This window comes from Vicugna pacos, chromosome 16, assembly GCF_048564905.1.
Source record: "Vicugna pacos chromosome 16, VicPac4, whole genome shotgun sequence".
NCBI classification, from domain to species: domain Eukaryota; kingdom Metazoa; phylum Chordata; class Mammalia; order Artiodactyla; family Camelidae; genus Vicugna; species Vicugna pacos.
Window position 1 is genome coordinate 8,767,894 of NC_133002.1, and position 23,270 is coordinate 8,791,163.

A 23,270-nucleotide genomic window follows, 5' to 3' on the forward strand; every position below is an offset into this window, starting at 1 on the left:
GAACGTCTCCTGTCCCCCTCCCTTGGGAGCTTGCTGTCTGGCTGGGGAGACAAATGCAAGGCCAGAGTGTCCAGCAGCATCTTACAAGCTTGACTAGAAGTTGGATGTAAGGGCAACAAGGACTCGGGGGGAGAGGGAGTGACTTGCTCAGGCCTTGTGCTGAGTTTTAACGTTTTCTAGGCAAGAGGAGAGAAAAGACATTCCAGGAAGAAGGATCAGACCATACAAAGCCCTAGAGGGGTGCCGGGGTGTGGCCTGGCTCTCAGGCTGACAGCTTAGTGAGGCTGCACCCCCCACGGCAGCGCTCCTGCCTGCCACCCCCTTGGAAGGAAACACGCCCCAGCCGCAGCCCTTGTTGGGGGGAAGCTATGGGTGACCTTGCTTTACACAAAATGAAACTGCTGTTCAGCCGCAGGTACTCCAACAGACAAGTCGTTAGCTGTCTGGCAGCCGAAGAGGTATACCTGAGTGGAGCCGCTGTTCCAACCAGAAGGAGCAGGGCCAGTCTCTACGATGTGAGTGTGTGTGAGTGTGAGCGTGTGTGTGTGTGTGGTGGTGGTGTGGAAAACACAGAGAATTGGGCGGTGAGCCACAGCAGCCAAGATGGAGGGAGCCGGAGAGGCCAAGATGGCCAAAGGAAACAATTCCAAAAAGCAGAAGCCACGTGGCCGAGAAAAGACTTGCTGAGCAGAGGGAGAGGCAGTTGTTTGCAGAGCGGGGAGCAGATGGAATCAGAAGTCAGCCTGTTCTATCATGTCTGTACGTATTAACGCCCATTACTAATGTCATGTATAATATTTCCTGTCAACCGTCAAGTATATTTAATAATTCATGAGGAAAGGATCTTTAAAACTTCTGTAGTTCTTCCTTTATTCCCAGCGGTTTAAGTTTCCTGCTCATATCATTTCTCTTATGTTTGAATAACTTCTTGTTACCGGTCTTTTGGAGCAGGTCTGCTGGTGATGGATTCTCTTAGCTTTCCTTCATCTGATAATGTCTTTATTTTATCATCATTCCTCCAGGGTACTTTTGCTGGACATAGAATTCTGAATTAACAGTTTTTTTTCCCCCTCAGCACTTAAAAGAATATTATCCCGCTTTATTCTGGCCCCCATTGTTTCTGATGAGAAGCCACAGTGATTTGAATTATTGTTTCTCTACAGGAAACGTGGCTTTTCCCTGGCTGCTTTGAAGATTTTTCTCTTTGTGTTTAGTTTTTATTGGTTTGGCTGTGATGTGCCTGGGTGATGAGTCTTTGTTTGTTTGTTTTTTATCCTGTTGGTGACTTGCTGAGCTTTTTAAGTCTGTAGGTGTTTGTCTTTTACAAAATTTGAGAAGCTTTTAACCATTATTTCTTCTTAATAAAGGGTTTTTTTACCCCTGTATCACACTCTGTTTCCTGTTCTTCTTTGGCTCTGATGACATGCGTGTTAGACCTTTTAGTTTTGTCCTACGTGTCCTTGAAGCTCTGTGCACTTTCTTCCAAGCCTTTTTCCTCTATGTTGTTTAAGTTGCATAGTTCCTTTACTCAGATTCACTGAATCTTTCCTGTGTCAGTTCCATTCTGTGGTTGAGTTCATTCAGCATATTTTAAAAAAAAAAATTTTACCTATTCTTATTTTTAGTTCTAAAATATTCATTGGGTTCTTCTTTGTATTTTCTGCTTATTCCCCAAGATTTTCTATCTTGCCTTCTTCTCAACAGTGTTCGCCCTTACTTGTTGGAGTCTTTTATAATCAATCCTTTAAAGTCTCTGTCAAATAATCCCAGCACCGGTCCCAGCACCTTCACTGAGGCGCCCACTGTCTCTCCTCATGTGAGCTGAGAGATTCCCGCTGCTTCATAATATGGGCAATTTTGGAGTATCACCTATGTATGTTGAATATTACGGTATGAGCCTCCATCTTTTTGTAAGTCCTATAGAGTATGCTGGTGTTTTTGTTTTCTCAGGCAACTGAGCTGGGTAGGTTTAGGTCAGAAGCTCCAGTCAGCCCTCTGTGGCTGTGGTTTCAATGCCAGTTGTTTTCCAAGCCTTTGCAGTGCTATTGGGATCTGTCCCATGTGGGTGCCACCCTTGGCTTCACAAAGGAAAGAATTCAAGAGTGAGCCACAGTTGAGTAAAGGTAGATTTATTAAGAGACATACATTGAAAGGCAAAAGAAACGCCACGAGGTGTGGGGTTGGGTGCTCAGATTAAAAGTAGGTACACACTCCATAGACAGAGTGTGCGCAGTCTCGGAAGAGGGAGAGAGAGAGGGGTTGCAAGTTTTTATGGGCTTGGTGGCTTCATATGCTAATAAGTGGAAGAACAAGTCTAACTAACCTGGGGAAGGGGCTGGGATTCCCAGGAAGCTGGCCATTTCCCACTCTTTGACCTTTTGTAGCTAGCCTTAGGACTGTCATCTTGCCTGTGGGCATGTTATTTACCATGTTAATATATTACAGTGGGCGTATAATGAAGCTCAAGATCGGCTAGAAGTCAAATCTCCCACCATCTTGAGCCTCAGGGCCTATTAGGGGTTGAATCTTCCACCATTTTGATGTTAATTGCTGTATCTTTCCTTGAATGGCTGTGCCCTGCCCCCTTCCTGTCTCAGTTCTACCCTGAGTTTCTCTCTCCAGGCATTCACAAATTTTTTTCTGTTCCAATTAATATTTCCAACTACCAATAAAGTTAAGGAAATTAGAGGAAGATTACTACACATCCAGCAGAATGGCTAAAGTTAAAAACTGATGATACTGAATGTTGACAAAGACACAGCAGCTAGAATCTCTTATGCTGGTGGGAAGAGATGGTGCGAATGCACATTGTTACAACATCTTTGGAGAGCAGTTTGTCAGTATCAGTAAAGATGAAAATAAGCATTATTCATGATAGCCCGTTGAAAAGCCAAATGCCCATCATCAGTAGAATAGAAAAATATACTGTTGTGTATTAATACAATAGAGTGTAATATAACCATGAACATGAACTTGTTAAAAATTTGTAAGCAGAAACTTCATTCCGATAGAGTTGGTTGACCAGAAGGGGGAGCTCCCCTGCTCTGAGATGACAGCAGAACCCAACAGGAAGAAGAGACTCCTCTTCCTCCCTGGCAAGGACTCAGCCAATGAAATCAATAGACTTTTTGTTTGCTACAGCCCTCCAGACTCCCTATTCCTCCCATTAGAAGCACTCTCCTTCCCTTGCTGTGGGGGGACTTGAACATGGCTCTCCATGGTTGCAGACCTTAAATTCTCTGCTGATCTCAGATAAATCCATCTTTGCTGGAGTCTATTTGTTTTAGGTCAACAAACCAACCAACACCTGAATATCTGGAAGACTCTTGAAAGCATGGTGTTAAGGATAAGAGAATATATATTATGAAAATTCCATATAAATGTGGACCCCAGGAAAGAGTGTTCAACTGGTTTGTCTTGGATCCTAAGTCCACTCCTTAGCCAGGGGAATACCTGGCAGTGTGATTCATATCATCATAGTTGTCTACAAAGGAGAGGAAAATGACCCAAAAGGAAACCAGGGTAGAGAATTAAAAGAAAATGAATGCTAAGTAGGGAAAAAAAATGCCCATTGTACTCGTCTCCTTATCTTTTAATTCATCATTTCTAATTCTTATTTTTTTCTTGTCATTTTTCTGTAATCCTTTCTGCAGATCTTCTAGATCTTGCTACTCAAAGTGTGGTCTGCAACCCAGCAGCATCTGCCTTATGTGAAAGCTTGTTGGAAATTCAGAGTCACAGTCCCTCCCCAAACCTACTAAATCAAAATCTGTGTTCAAACAAGATCCCCCATATAATGTATATGCATGGTGTGAAAAGAAAATGGAGTTGGTATTGCTAAGAGAACTCTCTAAAATAGAGGCAGGAGGCCACTGAGGAAGTGTTACTTATGCACATCTCAGGCCAGATGGAATCTGAACTTTGACAATTTATTGTCCTAATGCAGACATCCAGAACATTTACTCAATGTTCCAGAAATTCAGAATACTTATCTGACCTTGTCCTAAATAACTTATAACAAACTATCCCATAAAAACAAATATTTCCTTTCTTACATCAGAATCAATCATAATTCTTGCCAGAAAACTTCAGCAACCTTGTGGCTTTTGCCTTTATTAGCCCCTGACTTTTTCTCTTCCCTGGAACATTCTTCCATTTTACCCGAATCTGTGTCTCCCAAATTGCAAATCCTAAGACCTTAAACTCTTATTTGTGACCTTCTGTATTTCTTGGTCGACAACGGTAAAGATGGCCAAGTTTCAAATGGTAAAATTCTAGAAGTTGGTTCTAGAGTCTTAATTCAGTTTTCTACAGTGATAAACCTAGTTCTTTTCTTCAAAAATTGAGGAGGGCTTTTTTCCCAAGAACCATTTGTTGTTGAGACCCTATCTTTGCAAACTTCTCTTGATTTAACGAAACGGGGTGTTCTGGATCTCACCGAGGACATGCCTTAGAAACTTTTGAGCACTCTCTTGTGTCCTCCATTAAATCGGTTCCTATGAGAACCATGTATTCAGATGATTCAGCTTGGATCTCCCTCCTAGCTGTCTACTAACCTTCATTTGTTGATTCTTGCCTGCAAGAGTCCACACTTAAAGCACTGGAAGCAAGTTCCCTAAGCTTCTATGTAGGTCTAGCTTCAGGGGGTCATGGGTGGGGTGGGGTGTTAGTGAGATGCAAGCTGATAGGCTGATAATGCCTTCAAAGAGCAGTATGGGGAAGTCCTCTGTGTTCTCAGTATTATCCTCTGGTCAAAATCTCAGCTCCTGGCTTCGGGCTTTGCATGACCCCAGGGTGGGGAGCATGACCCTTGGGAAGTTCTGAGAATGGTAGGACCTGCTCTGTAGTAGCTTCTCTTTCCATACATTTACACTTACATTGCCACTCTTTTGTATCCCCCTTTTGTAAACCTTGTGAGATGGAGTGATTCTTTTAGAGCCTCCTCATTTTCCCTGTCCCAGACTTCTAAAACTTTGAAATTTAGCACTCCCAGGACATCATAGAGGCAGGACCTTCTGGGTCTAGTACAAATCTCTCACGGGCAAATGGTGAGTCTGCATTCCAGGTGGATATCACTGAGCCCTGTGAGCTGGGTTTAAGTTCCTTCCCATTAAGAATTTTGTCAAACTATATGTAAATCTTTTATTGGCTCCACCAGTATCAATCACTCAATAATAGGAACATAGCAACATGTACAGTATTACAGAGTTTCTGTCCTAGTCTCACTGGCTGTCCATAGATTATTTTGATGACTATTTTCTAATTATTTAGGTAAAGAAAGGCGATTGTGGAAAATAGGAACTATTATTTTTAGAGGAAATTGTTCCACCGTAGCTGTAGATTCAGTATGTTTGTGGGAGGAATGGGTTCTGGATCTTCCTGCTTCACTATTGTGAACCAGAACCATAAGGGCTATTATTTTTAAAATAAAAAGAACAAAATAGCTATAATCCTACTATTATTATTCCAGTATACTATTGTCCTGTCTTTTTTCCCCCAGTGTTATTGAGATATAATTGACATATACATTCTTTTTTTCTTAAAAAAAAACTGATTAACTCAGATGTCAGCCAGGCCCTCTTGATTTAGAGATCCAGATAAAATTGCCTTGAACTTTCAAACTTTCAAAGACCACAGCCAGAGCAAGTTTCAAGTCCTCCGCAAAACTTCTGAGGCTTCCTGGAAAACTTCACAAAATCCTGACTTCCCCTGAGGTTCTGCTTAAGATTAACACAAACTAATGTGATATCCTCTTTACAAAATAGTAACAATGCTAATAATTGTGCTTAGAGTGTAATTTTTCACTTTGGTACTTTGGAAGGAAATATTAAAAATTTTTATTTATTTTTATAACATAGAAATATAAAATAGGTATATACAGGTATATTTGTATTATTGTTATAATAATATAAATATTATATAAAATCTTAAAATAAAAAATTTGTATTAGTAATAAATACATTATTAAATTATAAAAATTTAAAATATTATATATATTTCTTTTTGTGTTCATGCAATGGACATGCGACGTTATTTAATCATTCTAATTTTAACATAGTACATATTTAGAAATTACTCCACAAATCAACTCAAATCAATGCAAAACTTGATCATAATCATTTTATGTTTATTCATTTTTCTGAGAATTATAACTATGCTAATATACATACAGAACTTATATTAAATGGTTTTATAGCTTATTGCTTTTCAGGTGCAAAACCCAACACAGGCCAAGACCCTGATTTAGAGTTGGCTGCTCTGTGCTGGAAACAGGCAGGTAAAGCCATGAGCACAGCTACACTGCTTGTGATTGTAGAGAAATGTACTTAACAGTCAAAGGAAATAAAAATAATTTTCTATTTTCCAAAGAAGCAAAAAAACAAGAAAAGAAAAATTAATACTTAAAGTCATAATAGCACTTCACAGTGGGGAGAAGGCACATCCAGCCATTGCTGATGGCTGTGTAATTAGTAAAAAGCTTGCTTGATGAACTTCTTCTCCACATTTGCTGTCACAGAAATGTTCACCTCTTTGACCCTGGATTTTTTCTCTGGGGTCTTAGAAGCAGGAAGGGGAGAGATAGCATCCTCTGAGCACACAGGGCCAGCACAAGTGCCACCACGCAGAGGAGTGTCTACCTCAATTCTAGACTCCCAGACTCCTCCATTCCCTTTCTCCCAGTCTCTCTAGCAGGGTAATGGAGTGGTCCTCACAAGGCCAGTGGGTGCAGAGGTCACTGTAGCTCTCCATGGAGTTTCCTGGATAATTAATTAGTGGGTGATCCCTCTGCTCCCAGGCCTAATTCCATTCCTCCCGTCTTTGGCTATTGAGGTAAACCTTCCTCTCAGGGTCATACCTGCTTTAACTCCCTTGCTAGAAGCATATCAGCCTCTGGTATGTCGTGCAGAGGGCAGAGCCTGTTTATGCTCACAGGTAAGTGGTCAGGCAGGAGACTTGCTGGGAGGGAATGGCATAATCAAGGGTGGGAAAGAAAAGTGAGAAAATCAAGTATCTGAGTGAGGGAAATGAGAAGTAACAGCCAATGTGTCCCTGGTGCTTGAGTACCTGCCTGACATAGGGCAGGTACAGCAGGTAAGATCATTACTTAAGAAAAATGAAAGAGAAGTTAGCAAAGGAAAGCAGAGGAGGGGAGGAAGCCCTTCAATTAAAAGGGCTCATCCTGTGACTTGATGAAGAGGTTGTGGTATCTTTATACAATGGAATACTACTCGGCCATAAAAAATAATGAAATAATACCATTTACAGCAACATGGATGGAAATGGAGATTGTCATTCTAAGTGAAGTAAGCCGGAAAGAGAAAGGAAAATACCATGTGATATCACTTATATGTGGAATCTTAAAAAAAGACAAACGAACTTATTTACAAGACAGAAACAGACCCACAGACATAGAAAAACAAACTTATGGTTACTGAAGGTGGGAAGAGGGTGGGAAGGGATAAACTGGGAGTTCGAGATTTGCAGATACTAACTACTATACATAAAACAGATAAACAACAAATTCGTACTGTATAGCACAGAGAACTATATTCAATATCTTGTAGTAACTTATGGTGAAAAAGAGTATGAAAATGAATATATGTGTGTTCCTATATAACTGAAGCATTATGCTGTACACCAGAAATTGACAAAACATTGTAAACTGACTATACTTCAATAAAAACATATATATATATCTCCACACACACACACACACACAAAAGAAGAAAGGGCTCATCTTGGGTTAAAACTGCAGTTGCAGAGGAAGTTATTTGGGACACCATGGAGAGAAGAATCCGGGCTGACCAGCAAGAGATTGGGGTCAAGGAATTGGATAGAAACTCCCAGAACTCAGAGTGCTGGGGGCCACCGTCCACTCGCCACTCTGTTATGGCAGGTGGAGACCTGAGGCAACAGACAGGAAGGAGGGACTTGTTGGTTTTATGTACAGACTCCTTCGTGGGTCTCAAGTGCCTCGGAGGTTCCGTGGAGGTCTCTGTGCCTCTGGCATTTTTGTGTGTGGGGGTGGGTCTGTGTCTGGGTCTTCATGTGTTATGTGGCGTGTATGTATATGGGTGGACCTGTGAGTGAATCTGTGTATGTGTCTATCCTGGGTGTAAATGACGGTAAGCAGGTGTCTACATGTGCCTATATATGCATATTCCCATCCTAGTGGGTGTGAGTGTATCTCTGGCATGTGTGTGTGTCTGGATTTATCAGGCTGTGTCTGTGTCAGTGGGTAGGCTTGTATCCCCGTGTGCCTCTGCGTCTTGGTGCATCTAAGTGTTTCCTACAAAGGTGACCTTCTTCATATAAGATTTAGGGCTGCAAGCTGCCTAAGAAATGGGGTTTCTGATCCTAGATCCTAAGTATCTCTGCCTCATTTGATGACCTTAAGTGAATTTCTCCTATCCATTTCAAAGCAGACACTGCCATGCCCGGACCTCAGGAAAAGGCTCTAGGTTGACAACAGCCACTCAGCATCCAGGGAAACAAGCCCTGTGCCAGGTATCTCATGGGGAGCCAACTGAAGCTCGGTCAATACATCTCCCATCACCAAAAGTGTTTAGGGGCTGGGTAGGGGAGGAAATTGACATTTATTAAGCACCTACTATTTTCTAAGTGAAGAGATTACATAACTTCTCTGCTGTTTCCTTTGTAATTTCCTTTATACGTGTTATTCCCTCTCTCCAGAATTTTCTTCCACTCTTGTCTGTCCAGTGAATGCCTTGTCCTTCAATCTGGCCCTGCTCAAATGCCACCTCCTCTTTGGAGCCTTCCTTGACTGCCAGGAGACTTAAAATAAAGCCCTGTGCCAGGCCTAAAGCCAGATGGGAACAGACAACTAAATATTTGCCCTCAGAAGGCTTGTCATCTAGTGGGGAAAATGAACATCACAGCAGCAAAAGTCACTTTAATACCAGCAGATGAGGGCTGAGTTCCAAATGAGGGCTATGAGAGATAGAGAGAGGCATTCGTGTGTGCTGGAAAAGTCAAGAAAGGAGGTGGGGCTTCCTGGGGGAGGTGGAGCCAGAGTTGGGTACTCGGATGCGGTAGGAAGAGCACTTCAGGTAGGGAGCAGTAAGCAGGAAAGGCATGGGAGAAAGGTTTAAGCAAGGGATAGTGACAAGGCCAACCTGGCTGGGGTCTGGGAAGGGAAGCATGTGGAAGCAGCGAGCCGAGGCTGGAGAAGAATGCTGGGAACCAAGCTGGAAAGCTCTGGATGCCAGGCTGAGCAGTTCACACTGTATCCAGTGGGCAATGGGGAGACTGACAAGGCAGCAGGGCTGAGTGGAAACAGCATGATCAGGAATTCCAGGGCCTTTACAGTGCTGGCTTTCTCTCTCTCAAAGGCTGCTGTCCAAGCCCACACGAAATGCGCTGAAGTTTTGGGGCAGAGAGGGATCATGCTGCATCTGTCCTAAAGACCGGGGACCTCTGACCAGGAGGGAGACCAGCCCACAGACCCAGCACACAGTGTTGAGGCCTGGCATGCTGCCCTTCAGGTGAGAATCCTTTTGTTCTATTTTCCTTCCCACCCCACTTTACTCTGTCTTATAGCAGTAAGGGAGAAGCAGCCCCATTTTGGCTCTCCTGCACTGCCTGAAATTCCCTTCTCACTCCCAAGTCTCTGTCTGGTGATCTCCTACCCATTCTTCTAACCCTAGTTCAAACCCCCTCTTCTTTGGAATGTTCCCTGAATCAGCCAAGCAGAAAAAATCACTCCTACTTTGTTCACATTTAGTGAACTGCTTATTACATTGGCATGGCTGGAGGTTAGGGACAATGGCTGACCTACCTTTATAGTCCTAGAGAGAAACACAACACCTGACCCAAAGGAGACACTCGATAAATAGGTATGAAGTGTACTGTTGAGCTGTTTACTGCCCCCCAGGAACTCCACGCAGCCCAACCGCAGCTAGAGCACTGTGTCCTATTCCTATTAAGAAAAACAAAGCACAGGTGACCAGAATGGGAAAGGACCTTGAAAATGGGTCCTATAAGAAAGAATCTAAAGCACCAGGGGGTGTTTGGGTTGGAGAAAAGAAGACTTAGTAGACCTAGAATAGATTTCTTCAAACACTATGTGAAAAACTGCAAAGAAAGCAGATTTGATGTGTAGCCTCCAGAGGCCAAAACTGGGGCCACTTGTGGAAGTTAGGAGGAAGCAGGTTTCAGCGGAGATTAAGAAAAGCATACTTAAAAAACTATAGCCCTCTGAGCTACTGCATAATACGTGCTGAATAAATGAATGGCAAATGCGGTAAAAGTGTCTTGTGAAAAACCTTCGACTGGTATTCAGATGGCCTGGGTCCCAATTCTGCCCCAACTGCTGGCTGACTAAGCAAATGATGATGATGTTGAAGATGAAGATAGTTAGCTAAATGACAGTTTGAGTGCTTATATGTGCTGGTCACTGTGCCAAGAGCTTTGGATTTATTATCTGCTCCATCCTCACAACTGTAGGGGTAGCAACTAGTATGTTCCTCACTTAAAGAAGAAGAAGAAACTGAGGGTCAGAGAGGTCACACCACTTGAATGATAGAGCCAGGACTCAAAATCAGGTCTGATCTACTCCAAAGCTTGAGGCCCACTACCCTAGAACACCCTTCTGAAATTCAGTTTTTTCATAAACCCGGTTTTTAAGCCATTTTAGCAAGCAGCAGTTTTAAACTATTACATGGAACCTCAACATGCAGAAGTCTACCTAGAGGTGCCAGAATTTAGGCCCACTGCCTCCTCTCTCCCCTCAGCACCCCCACCTGTGCGGGCACCCCATGGCCCTGGCCAACCGCACCTCTGCCCCAGAGTTCCTCCTCCTGGGCCTGATGGATGGGACAGACATCCACCCTTTGTTGTTCCTGATCTTCCTTGGTGTCTACCTGGTCAATGCCCTGGGCAACCTGAGCATGGTGGTGGTGGTAAGGTCTGACGGGGCTCTCCGCTCCCCCATGTATTACTTCTTGGGCCACCTGAGCCTCGTGGACCTCTGCTTTACCACCGTCACGGTCCCCAGACTGCTGGCCGGCCTGCTCCACCCGGGCCAGGCCGTGTCCTTCCAGGGGTGCCTTGCCCAGATGTACTTCTTCGGGGCTTTCGGCATCAGCGAGAGCTACCTGCTGGCCGCCATGTCCTACGACCGCGCAGTGGCCGTCTGCCGCCCCCTGCACTACGGCGCGGTCATGACGCCCTGGCGGTCCGCAGCGCTGGTGCGGGCGTCCTGGGCGGTGGCCCACCTGCACTCGCTGCTGCACACGCTGCTCATGTCCGAGCTCTCCTACCCGCGATCCGCCCCCGTGCGCCACTTCTTCTGTGACATGACGGTGTTGCTGAGCCTGGCGACCTCGGACACGTCTGCCGTGGAGACAGCCGTCTTCTCCGAGGGCCTGGCCGTGGTGCTGACCCCGCTGCTCCTGGTGTCCCTGTCCTACGTGGGCATCCTCGTCGCGGTGCCGGCAGTGCGGTCTGCCGAGGGGCGGCGCCGCGCCTTCTCCACCTGCGGGGCCCACCTGGTGGTGGTGTCGCTTTTCTTCAGCTCGGTCCTCTCGGTCTATTTCCGGCCGTCGTCTGCCTACTCTGCCCGCTACGACCGCCTGGCTAGCGTGGTCTATGCAGTAGTCACACCGACCCTGAACCCTTTCATCTACAGCCTTCGCAACAAAGAAGTCAAGGACGCCCTAAAAAGGGGGCTCCGATGGAGAGCTGCACCCCAAGAGGTGTGAGGGCAGGTCTGGATTCACTGGCGTTTCAACAATAATGACTACAAGAGAGCTACCCTCTACCCTTGCCCCCGTTTTGTTTTAGCTTTCCAAGGCACTAGCAATTTTTAGTCCTACAGTGTCTTAATTTCTTGTTAAATTAAAAATTAGACCTGAAGCAAACGTGACAAGGTGTCTATTCACAGGGATAGGTACAGAGCAATAAGCGAAATTCGTCTCTGTATTGTCTGGATGTTTGAAATAGAGTCTACTTTTAAATTTTGGAGTTTATAAAACAACTTTATAAATAGCCAACTCTCCCTCATAAATCAATGTAATAATTCAACATAACTTCAGTTTATTTCCCAACAACGTTTTTATTGGGATATAACAAGATAGATCTGAAGGTGGATCAAGGATAGAGATGCAGAAACTACAAGTTTATAGGAACTAGGGATAAAAATGGGATAACACAATTTCAGGATAGAAGAGCCCTCTCCAAGCATGTCAAAGAAAAAAAGTATATCCGAAATAAAGATCAAGTGATTTGTCTACTTTGAAATTCACAATCTTCAGCGAGGGGAAAATACACCATATCAAAGTCAAAAGATGAATAACTGAGGGAAATGCAACCTACAAGACAGATAAAGCAATGCTATTCATAGGGAAAAACGCGACTCAAAGCAAAGAACATGCACAAATAACACATCAAAAGCTCATCAGTATAAAGAAGTGTTTGACGTCACTGACATACACAGAAATTCAATTTAAAAATAGAAAAACCTCATAGTTTGGGACATAAGGTTGATAAATATTTTGAAAGCAAAATATCCAGTTTGGGAAACATTGTAAAGAAATAACTGCTCTCATTTAATTCTGAAGGGTGTCTACCTTAGAAGAACTCTTTGGAGGTGGTTTCTATCCAATTATAAAAATTCACATCCTTTGCTTGAGTACACTCATTTCTAAGAATGTGTCCATAGTAACACAGCATAAGTCCACACACACACACACACACACACAAAACACATATGAACCAGGAAATAAAACTGAAGCATTGCTCAAAATAATAAAAAACTGAAAACAACCCAAATGTCCATCAAGAATAAATTGCTTAAATAAATTATGGTAAATGCACCCGTTCAACAAAACACTATAGTGCTTCTAAAATAGTTACATGTCTTTATATGAAATGATGAATTCAGAATATATTTCAAGTAACAACAGTGAGAAAATGGCAGCTAGTCCTATTGATCTGTTGTATATAAAGTTAGTCTGTGCATTGACAATATTTAGAAGAGTACTCCCCAACTTTTAACTGCCATTATGGAAGGAAGTGCAGAACAATGGGAGATCCACACATTCCACTCTATTATTTATTTCTTTGCTGTTTGGATATTTCCTGGTGAGAATGCATTATTTTCATAATCAATACAATTTTCTCAAGAAGAAATGAAATAAAAGCTGGCATTATTAGGAAGACTTCTTTTAAAAGGTGAGAGTTTTAAGACATAAATTCATTTCAAGAAACACACCAAAATACATTCAAATCAAATCAATAAATATTTATTCTTTGTCTAACAGATACAAGGCACTGAATGAGGCATTGCAGGGATTAGAAGGCACAAGGCACCTGTCTTCAAGACACTTGCAATATACGTGATAAGAAAAGAAGTAAACAAAAAAAGCATCAAGTAATTTCAGCATAATATTCCAGCGGAAAAACTCTACCCAGGGATCATAAATAGATTCTAGTCCTTCTATCACTATTTGTGTTACCTTTGGCTCTAGATGGGCCACCGTTTTACTGTGTATAAATTAAGAAATTCATAACAGAATTCTACGGTCCATTCCATATCATATGATTTTAATTCAAAAGAGGAATTCTCATCCAAAATATAGACATTATCAAAAGAAGTAATTTGCCATTAACAGATAAATGATTGGTACAATTAAAGGGAAAGAGATAATTTTAGAATGTGGTCATTAAAAGGGTGACTCAATCAACAACTGAAAATAAAATGAAGAACTGAATGGGCTAGCAAGGGGAGACATGATGATTCTGGAGAGTAAACTATTACAATAGCAACCACATAATAAATTGGAAGATATTCTTCATGGAACAGATATGTTTGGCAAAAGCAAAGCACTGAAGTGGCTGAGGAATTTCGATTTATCTTCTAGAGAATTAGGAACTATTATACATTCTTTGAGTGCAGTAAACACCAAGGTTACAGTCGTATTTATTCAAAATCGAACTAACAGTCATCGAGTGTCCACTACATGTCAGCCCTTGTGCTACATCACACCCAAGACACAGTGGTAAACCCAAGAGGCACAATGGACCCTCATCTAACTACATTTGGGAAAACACCCCTTGGAAGTGCTGTGGGGGCTGCATTAGCAGTGCCAAGCTTGAGTGCTCCTAGACTATTCAGAATGCTATTTATTGTCAGTATTACACCTACTATCTGAAAACATACTTTAATCTTTAAAGTCACTGTCCCAGAGAAAAATGAATTGTCTGCTTTGAAAAGGCTCTTCCCAGGGCTCCCTTTATGTCTTGATTCCTCAGACTGTGAATAAAGGGGTTCAGCATGGGAGTCACCACAGTGTACATCACAGCCATGAGAGTCTCCTTAACAGTAGAATAGTTAGCTGAAGGGCACAAGTAGAGGCCAATGATTGTCCCATAAAAGAGAGACACCACAGAGAGGTGGGAGCCACAGGTGGAGAAGGCCTTGCGGATACCCCTGGCAGAAGGGACCTTAAGGATGGAGGACACTATTTGTGCATAGGATAAAAAGATCAACAGAAATGGAACAATAATGACAAGCCCACCCAAGAGAAAAATCACCATTTCATTTATCTGAATGTCAGAGCAGGCCAACTTTAGCAGAGCTGACATGTCACAGAAAAAGTGGGGGATCACATTATCAGCACAGAAAGACAGTCGAGCCATCAGCAAGGTGTGCAACAAAGAGATGAATATGGTCAGCACCCAGGACAGCACCACCAGGGACAGACACAGCTTGGGGCTCATGGTGGTGGTGTAGTGCAGGGGGAAGCAGATGGCCACATAGCGGTCATAGGCCATGGCCACAAGGAGGAAGCTCTCTAGGTCTGCAAAAAGCAGGAAGAAGTACATTTGGGTCAGGCATCCTGCATAGGGGATGGATGGGTATTCCTTCTGCATGTTCTGCAGCAATTTGGGCATTGTGACAGAGGAGAAGCAGAGGTCAGAGAAAGACAAATTGCTGAGAAACAAATACATGGGCGTGTGGAGGTGAGAGTCCAGTCGAATGAGGACAATGATGAGGAGGTTCCCAAGGATGGTGGTAAGATACATGGCCAGGAACAGAGCATAGAACAGGTCTCGCTGATCTGGTTCAATGGGCAGGCCCAGGAGGAGGAACTCTGAGATGACAGTTTGGTTTCCAATTTTCATGTTGTTTTTGTTTTACCTTTTTAAAAGTAATAATTTGTATGAAAGTATGAGCCTGTATATATATATATATATACACACACAGACATACACACATGCATGTATATACATATTGCAGAACTTCCAAAAAGATATTTTTAATTAAATACTCATATGTCATAAGAGTTAAGTTTAATACCTTATTTTAAATATTCCAAGTATATAAAGAAATATTTACATAAAGGAAAAGCACAAAAACATATAAAGTAGTGAGTCAAATTAAATCATATTCCAGAATTCTGTAATGTTGTTCCATAACAGAACCATGGGTGGGGTCAGATCAACATGATCTGAAAGTAGACTGGAAGTAATCTAAGTCTGTATGCCTCTCACTTAGGGATACAAATATTATATCAACCAGAAAACCAGTCACCATTCTTACCACTCAGGAATGATGCTGATGGTTATTAAGACGGTGCTGGTGGTGACAATGACAATGATGACGATGACTGATGACAGTGGTAATAAGACCATGAAAATATTTGCCAGAGCTCGCTCTTGCTGAGATAAAAGCTTAAGATGCATAGACTTATTTACTCGTCACAGCAACCCTATGAGATAGGTACTACTATCTCCATTTTTTAAGATAAAAATTAAGTAACTTGTCTAAAGTCCCACACCTATTAAGCAACGGACCTGGGACTTAAGTCCAACAGTCTAACTTCAGAGCTTAACTTTTAACCAAGAGTGCTTCCAGGACTGGTTACACATTGCAAGTGAGCGTGTCTTATTGAGAGAAAGTCTCATGGATGAGAGCACAGACAGAATGAGCTCTGAGAGTAATGCATTCTGGGGGAGGAAATGGGAAATGTTTTTTATTCACACATCTGATCATTGAAAAGAGAGGTCTACAGTCAGCTTCAGAATATCTATAAATATATATATCTATAAATAACAACCACTTCCTCTGGGTCATGTAATAGAGCAGGAGGGCGAGCGAAAGATCTCCCTTTGGTGCACAAAAACGCCAGAAACCGTGAAACATGTGGGGCAAATCAACCACCTCAAGGAATGGGAAATAAAATGGTCCTTGAACTCTCTCAATTTGTGAATATCTCAAAAATTATGGATAGAATAATTTTTGAGACATTAATCTTTGAAGGTTTTCTTTCCTTGCTTTTCACTTTCACTTTTCCCATTCAGACGGGTAGTCAGCTCTATGTTCATTGCCTCAGGATAAAGATGCAGCAGGAAAGAAGAAATAGTCCATGGGTTTTCCCTGTTTTTATTTCCAAAGCCAGAACCCTGGAATGAGGACAAAATTTGCTGGTAAAGAAAAAATGTCTTGGCCAGAACTGGGAGGTGAAGAGAATCTTTGTCCCAGCAAATGAAAAAGAGATTTCCTCAAGCTTGGGGGCAGAAGAAGGGTGGGAGAGAATGGTCAGTGGGTCCCAAGAAGAGGGTGGACCTGGCAGTGCCACTAGGAAAGCAGGAAGATAAGATACAAGCACTAACTCAGAGGATAGGAAAACTTTTTTGAAAATACCGTATGTAATTTGTCAATAAATATGATGATTTCCATGAAATGGTTAATTTTAGAAAGGGGGAAAAAACATAAATGACCAATATTTACTGAAGAAACCAGAGACCAGTATTGGGCTTCTCCTGTTGTTTCTCTGGATCCCTCAGAGCCAGTGGACTGGCATTTGTCTTTTGTTTTTCACCCAGCCAGGCAATTAGAGCTACAGTCTTCTAAATAAGGAGTCATGAGCTCAAACCTCACTGTAGCTGCTTTATATAATATAACCTCTAGAGAGGACCCTCCATGAGGGCAAGGACTGTGTCTGTCTTGATCACTTGAGAGTCAAGTTTATCTGCTTAGCCAAAAGTCTGGTAAGGGTCTAGTCACCACTGCAAACACAGCAGTGAAGTCTCCCAATCTGACTCTCCCTGTAACACTTCCTCCTCCACAAGAATCCACCATTGGATGTTGAAGAAGATGGTAGGCTAGGGAGCAGTGAGGAGCTAGAGAATCAAAGGGCCACCAGGATCCTGAGCACTGGGTAGCTGTCCTGAGCTACCTCTCCACTAGCTTTACTGGGAGTAAGTAGAATTCAAGACCAAGTGGGCGTTCTGCCACCACACATCCAACTTCTCTCTGGTCTGCTCCCAGCATTCCTATTCTGAAGAAAAGCCCATCTGTTTGTCCACCCACCCAGCTCATCACACTCCCTCAGCCACCCACCTCAGTGGGTACGAAGAAGGAGATGGACAAGCCAAAACTGATCCAAGCCCATGCGTCATGCCAGCCTAGCTGGGGGGCCATTTAGACCTACAGGGGCTGCTCAAACTGCAGGATGTCATGAAGGTGTGACTTGCTGAAGACTGGATGGCAGAGAAGTTCTTTCACCATCTACAGGCACTAAACCCCACCCCCACCCCAAAGCTTTGGATCCAATTCTTGACACTGGAACTACTGGAAAAGTTCCTCTTTGATTTCTTTGTTACCTAGATTAATACTATCCCAGTCCACATGAAAATCTTGTCTCTTTTCCCTTTTAAGACTTTATTGACCTAGAGGACATTAGTCATGGAAGTAAGAGTTAGAAGGGAATGGGACATTCTAGGAACATCAGGAGGAGCAGCTGAGGTTGGGAGCACCCCAGTGTGGCATATGCAGTATTTAAATGCTAGGTCCCTGAATCTGGGGTCATCTTACTACACTCCTATGAGCTTCATGGCCTTGGGCAAGGAATTTAACCTCCCCTAGTCAGAATTCTCTCATCAGTTTAATAGCAATACAACATTATCTAATTTATCATGCCAAAGGGAGGTGAGACAAAGTGCAGCATTAGTAAGACTCACTACTGTCATTGTTTAGTTCTGTGATGAGGATGTAGCATTTTCCCAAGTACCCCCACCCCAATTCCCCTCCCTATCCAATGAGCCCAGTGTCTTGGTGCTAGTAGAGAAGGTATGAAGGAGCACTGTGGGATGGAAGAAGCTACTGGCCCAGAGGGACAGACTGGAACTGAAATAGTGAAGATTTCCTCTCAAACTAGGAGTCCATTCCTTGTTAAAGATATTAGTATTAGGACAGCTCAATAGAGGGTGAAGAAAACTGGCTTCATGGAAAGGGGCCCCCAGGATGAGCTCTTACACTCTGTTTACCTCACCCCCAAGCAAAATATTCAGGAGCCCAGAGGAGTCAGACTCCATTATTTACTGGGCTGTGATCTTGGCAAATTGCTGAACTTCTCCAACCTTACACGCCACCACCAGTGAATCTTACACACCTCACAGATTTGGGTTTGGAATGGGGTGTTTGCAAAATATAAAGTACTCCACAAATACACCATTTACTAGTTCCTATTAACAACTCTGGTGATTCCCAATTACTGTTAAAGGGAGGAATCACTGCTGAGAGTGGAAAACAATGAGGAGGATGGCTTCTAAATCATCTGCAGGAGTTGCACTATAGAGTTATGGAATCCTAATATCTGTTACAGGGGATTTTAGACCAACTACCTCTTCTGCCCTCCCAGCTTACCCAGCTCATCTGAGTGTGGCTCCAGAGCCTGCTTCCTGTGTGCTACTTCCACATAGTGCATGCCAGCTAGAGGCTCCACTGTTGTCTTCTGACTCATTTCTTCTACAATGCCCTGGCCCCTGGGATCCCTGGGCCCCAAAGAAACTCATTAGTAACAAACCCAGTACTTGCACCTGCCTTACTGAGCCACAGTTCTGAGCCACATTTCTGAATAAGTCATGTCCAGAGATGGAATCCTGGGTTCACCCCAAGTCTGAGCTTCTCACGGAAGACTCCCTTGATCATCAGAGCCCATGCTAACACTTCCCTTCCCTATCTTCTGCAGTGCCTGGTCGTCTCCAGCAGCTATCAGAATCCAATACCACAGCATTCGATCACGGCTGTTTTCTGTTGTCCAACGACTGTTTCCTAATACACCGAACTTCTCTCCTCAGCTGGAGTTTAAGCTCCATGATAGCAAATAATGTGTTGAATGATTCATCCAGGAAATACTTTCTCATTAATTCATTAATGAATTTCTTCAAGAAATATTCACTAGGTAACTGCCATGTATAAGACATTGTACCATGTGCGATGGGACATAGAGTGGCCAAGGAAGACATGGTCCCTGACTTCTGGGAACTTACAGTCTAGCTGGCAGACATTACAACAAAACAAGCTACTATCAAGTGTTACAAATGTTATCATAGGGGAAATATAGGATGTGGTGGGAGTACCTATCAAGGACACCTAACCTTATCCAGGGGGGCAGAGAGGACATTTTGTTAATGAAAGTTCAGTGGTATCTGAGGAGTTTTTCAGGAAAAGGGCATGAAAGCACCCAGAGAGAGGAAATGGTAAATGGAAAAGCCTAGAGGTGAGAGAGCCTGGAGCTTTTTACAAAGTAAATGAAGTTCATTGTGACTGAGATATAGGTTTGGAGGAAGGCAGAGGATGAGGGTCATTGGGAAGGGGGAAAGATGAGTAATATAGTTTGGTGATTCCTCAAAAAGTTATATAGAGAATTACCATGTTACACAGCAATGCCACTCCCAGATATGTACCTAAAAAAGCTGAGGTATCAAATACTTGTATATGAATGTTCATAGCTGCACTATTCACAGTAGCCCTAAAGTGGAAACAACCATCAACTGAGAGCTGAATAAATGAAATGTGGTTTATCCATACAATGGAATATTATTCAGCAATAAAAATAAATGAAATACTAATACGTACTATAATATGGATGAACCTTAAAAACAACTGAAAGAAGCCAGTCACAAAAGCCACATATGGTGTGATTCTATTTATTTGAACTATGAAAATAGGTAAATCCATAGAGACGTAAAGTAGATTGGCGATAGCTAGGGGAAAATGCATAGTGATTGTTAACGGCCATGGGATTTCTTTGGAGGTAATGAAAATGTTCTAAAATTGTGGTGATGGTTTCACAGCTCTTAATATATAATAAAGTTGTACTTTAAGTGGGTGGATGGTATGGTGTATCAATTATATGTTAACAAATTTCTAATAAAGAACGAGACTTTCAGCCTGTGACATTATTGAGTGTGATGAGATAAATATATTCAAATCCTTCCCATCCTAAAAAATAAACTCAATACAAAGGCGAAGAATAAGCCTTTAGGGGAGATCTGCCGTTGTGGCTACGTAGGTTATGTCTGTGATACCAAATTCTGAATGAAAGTTGAAAACTTAAAAAAAAAAAAGAACCAGTCTTTATCATTGGGGAAGTTTGCATACAGATTGCATATTATATCTGTGTATTAATCTTAAGTTTCTTAGATGTGACAGTGCTACTGCAGTTATGTACGAGGCTGTTCTTGTTTCTAGGGGCTCTGGAATGCTGAATATAGTGTTTAAATGTCTTGATATCTGAAAGTTATCTCAAATGCTCTCAAAAAGGAGAGGAGGAAGGAAAGAAGGAAAAGAAAGAATAAGAGAGAGAATAATTAAGAAAGTGGGGCAGGGAGGGAGGGAGAGATTTGTATGTGAAATAAATATGAACAAGTGAAATGTGGATAGATTTGATGGAGTATAATAAAGACAGTCTGATTTGAAACTAAGCTTGTAACTTTTACTTTGAATGACAGAAGTTTATTTATTTATTTATTTAACTTTTTTATTGATTTATAATCATTTTACAATGTTGTGTCAAATTCCAGTGTAGAGCACAATTTTTCAATTATACGTGAACATATCTATATTCATTGTCACATTCCTTTCTCTGTGAGCTACCATGAGATCTTGTATATATTTCCCTGTGCTATACAGTATAATCTTGTTTATCTATTCTACAATTTTGAAATCCCAGTCTATCTCTTCCCACCCCCTACCCCCTTGGCAACCACAAGTCTGTATTCTATGTCTGTGAGTCTATTAGAATGTCAGAAGTTTATTGACATTGGGTTTCATTTTCTAAAAATCTGAGTTCAATCATATATCTTGCTTCTGCAGTGATAATATTTATAGAATCATAATATTGCAAATTCTGTTTCTCTTCTTAATTTGTAGAAAATAAAGTTATAATTTTTGTCTATATTGATTGTGTTGCATAAGTTTCAAATCTGCTACAAAAATTATTGGTCTTATTAAAGTAGAGAACAGGGGGGAAAGGAACAACAGTAATAATCAAAGATGTAACAGTGAAAAAAAAACTCTCTTGAAATAAGAAAAGAGGCAGACCTACAAATCAAAAGGGGTTTTCTGTGTTATGAAAAAAAAAACTGTAACAAAGGTCAGCTAATACAAAAACAAAATCTGATGAAGTTATGAAATTTAAAGTTTGTAGAAATAATCCTATGAGCTTCAGGTGAGGAGAAGACGGCCCATATAAGGGGCAGAGGGAAGAGGGAGTAGTCAGCCTTATTCAGAATTTTCCACATTAATTTTGGAAAATTGGGAAACAGAAGTCTACAAAATTCTAAGTTGTCCTTCAGATATAAGGAAAATCTGAAATATTGGAAAATTCAAGAAATACAGCATTCAGGTACCATTTTTATTTTTAAAATGACTTGAAGATATAATCCAACTAATCAAGGAATTGATGAAAGTAAAGAGCTCAAAAATTTTAAAGCCATAATATTAAAAGAACAGTGGGGAGAATTCTGTTTAACATTACTAAAGTAAGAAAAATACATTGTGATAATAAATGCACACAACATGCATTATCTTTTAATAGAAAAAATGAATTTCAAGTGAATGACATTAAAGAAACCAAAATGCATTGCTATAAATAAAGAGCATAAAAAGATCCCTTTGGGATCAGGGCAGGTTAGATAAGACACGGTAGATATGAGAATACAATAGGGGAAAATGATGTGGCAGAGAGAGAATGATGTGAATGTCTGACAGTGATAGGTAAGTAAGAGATATATATAGATCCATGGGACAGAACTAAATCCATCTATACATGGTCAACTGACTTTATACACAGGTACCCAGGTAATCAGTGGAGGAAAAGAGTATTTTTCAACAATTCATAATCTTCAAAAACTGGGTACAATTCAAATGTCTATCAAAAGGTGAATGAGTGAACAAATTGTGCTATATTTATACAATGGAAAACTAATCAGTAATAAAAAAAACAAACTACATATACACAGAATTATATAGCTTAATCTATAAAACAATGCACAGTGCTAAAGACACCAGATGCAAAAGAGTACATACTAAATGATTCTATTTAATAAAGTTCTAAATCAGGCAGATCTCACCTATAGTGATAAAAATCAGATAGAAATCAGACCAGTGGTAGAGGATGCGAGCTTGATTGCAAGGGGTCACAGCAGATTGTGAGGTGGTGAAATTATTCCAGAATTGGATTTGGGTGAAGATTGTATGGATGCTTGTAAGTGTCAAAATTCACTGAACTGTGCATTTTAAATGGGCACATTTTCTTGTATGTAAACTATACTTCAAGAAAATTGAAATGTACATGCGTGCTCCTATTCCCACATCCTTGCTATTATCATAGGAAGTCAATCATTTATACATTTGTCATTTCTGCAGTAATTCAATTATCACCTGTTTTTTTCAGCTTGCTTTTTCCTGGTTAGCACTGAAGTTGAACATCTTTTCACAAGATATAGAATAAAGGACAAGCACAGACATGGCAGAAAGTAAAGAGTTCAATGTTATGCACATTGAGATTGAACTGCTCATAGAACCTCAAGTGGAGATGTCCACTGAAGGTGAGAATAACAGCTGAGAGCTCTGGAGAAAGACCTGGACTTCAGATAGAAATGGAGGTCACCAGAATATATGAGAGAGTTAAAGCGGTGAGTTTGGATGCCACAAATGAATCAATGTTGGAAATCTAGTCCATGCCATAAATGGAGCTAAGAGTTTTCCTTTCTTTCTTTTTTGAACAGCTCTTCCCCTTCTTTCTGAAGTGGAAGAAAAAGAAGACACCACAGAATCACATAGTCCAGGATATTATACAGAATCAACAGCTGACACACTATGTGACTTAGCAAGTAACTGAATGTTGTATTTTTCAGCTAGTAGAATAGTGATCAATCTTTTCTACTTTCTTAGAATTGTCATGAAAGTAGAATAAAAACATAGGTATAGAGTTCTTTATAAAGTCCAAAATACC

At 41.5% G+C, this 23,270-nt stretch overlaps 2 protein-coding genes across 2 annotated transcripts; one reads left to right on the forward strand and one right to left on the reverse strand.

Annotated features, from left to right (window-relative positions):
* The first annotated feature begins 594 nt into the window (after positions 1 to 594).
* OR1R1 (olfactory receptor family 1 subfamily R member 1) lies at positions 595 to 11,772 on the forward strand. The gene is made up of 3 exons (XM_006219587.2): positions 595 to 759; positions 9,354 to 9,506; positions 10,755 to 11,772. Exon 3 carries the CDS (start codon positions 10,779 to 10,781, stop codon positions 11,721 to 11,723), a length of 945 nt encoding a protein of 314 aa, XP_006219649.2. The 5' UTR covers positions 595 to 759; positions 9,354 to 9,506; positions 10,755 to 10,778; the 3' UTR covers positions 11,724 to 11,772.
* Positions 11,773 to 14,196: 2,424 nt separating this feature from the next.
* Positions 14,197 to 15,147, reverse strand: LOC102532350 (olfactory receptor-like protein DTMT). The gene has a single exon (XM_072939999.1). The coding sequence runs from the start codon at positions 15,145 to 15,147 to the stop codon at positions 14,197 to 14,199; it is 951 nt and encodes a 316-aa protein (XP_072796100.1).
* Positions 15,148 to 23,270: the final 8,123 nt, after the last annotated feature.

Excerpts from the sequence above, each read along its gene's own strand:
- OR1R1 (XM_006219587.2), top strand. The coding sequence starts at position 10,779 with ATGGCCCTGGCCAACCGCACCTCTGCCCCAGAGTTCCTCCTCCTGGGC.
- LOC102532350 (XM_072939999.1), bottom strand. The coding sequence starts at position 15,147 with ATGAAAATTGGAAACCAAACTGTCATCTCAGAGTTCCTCCTCCTGGGC.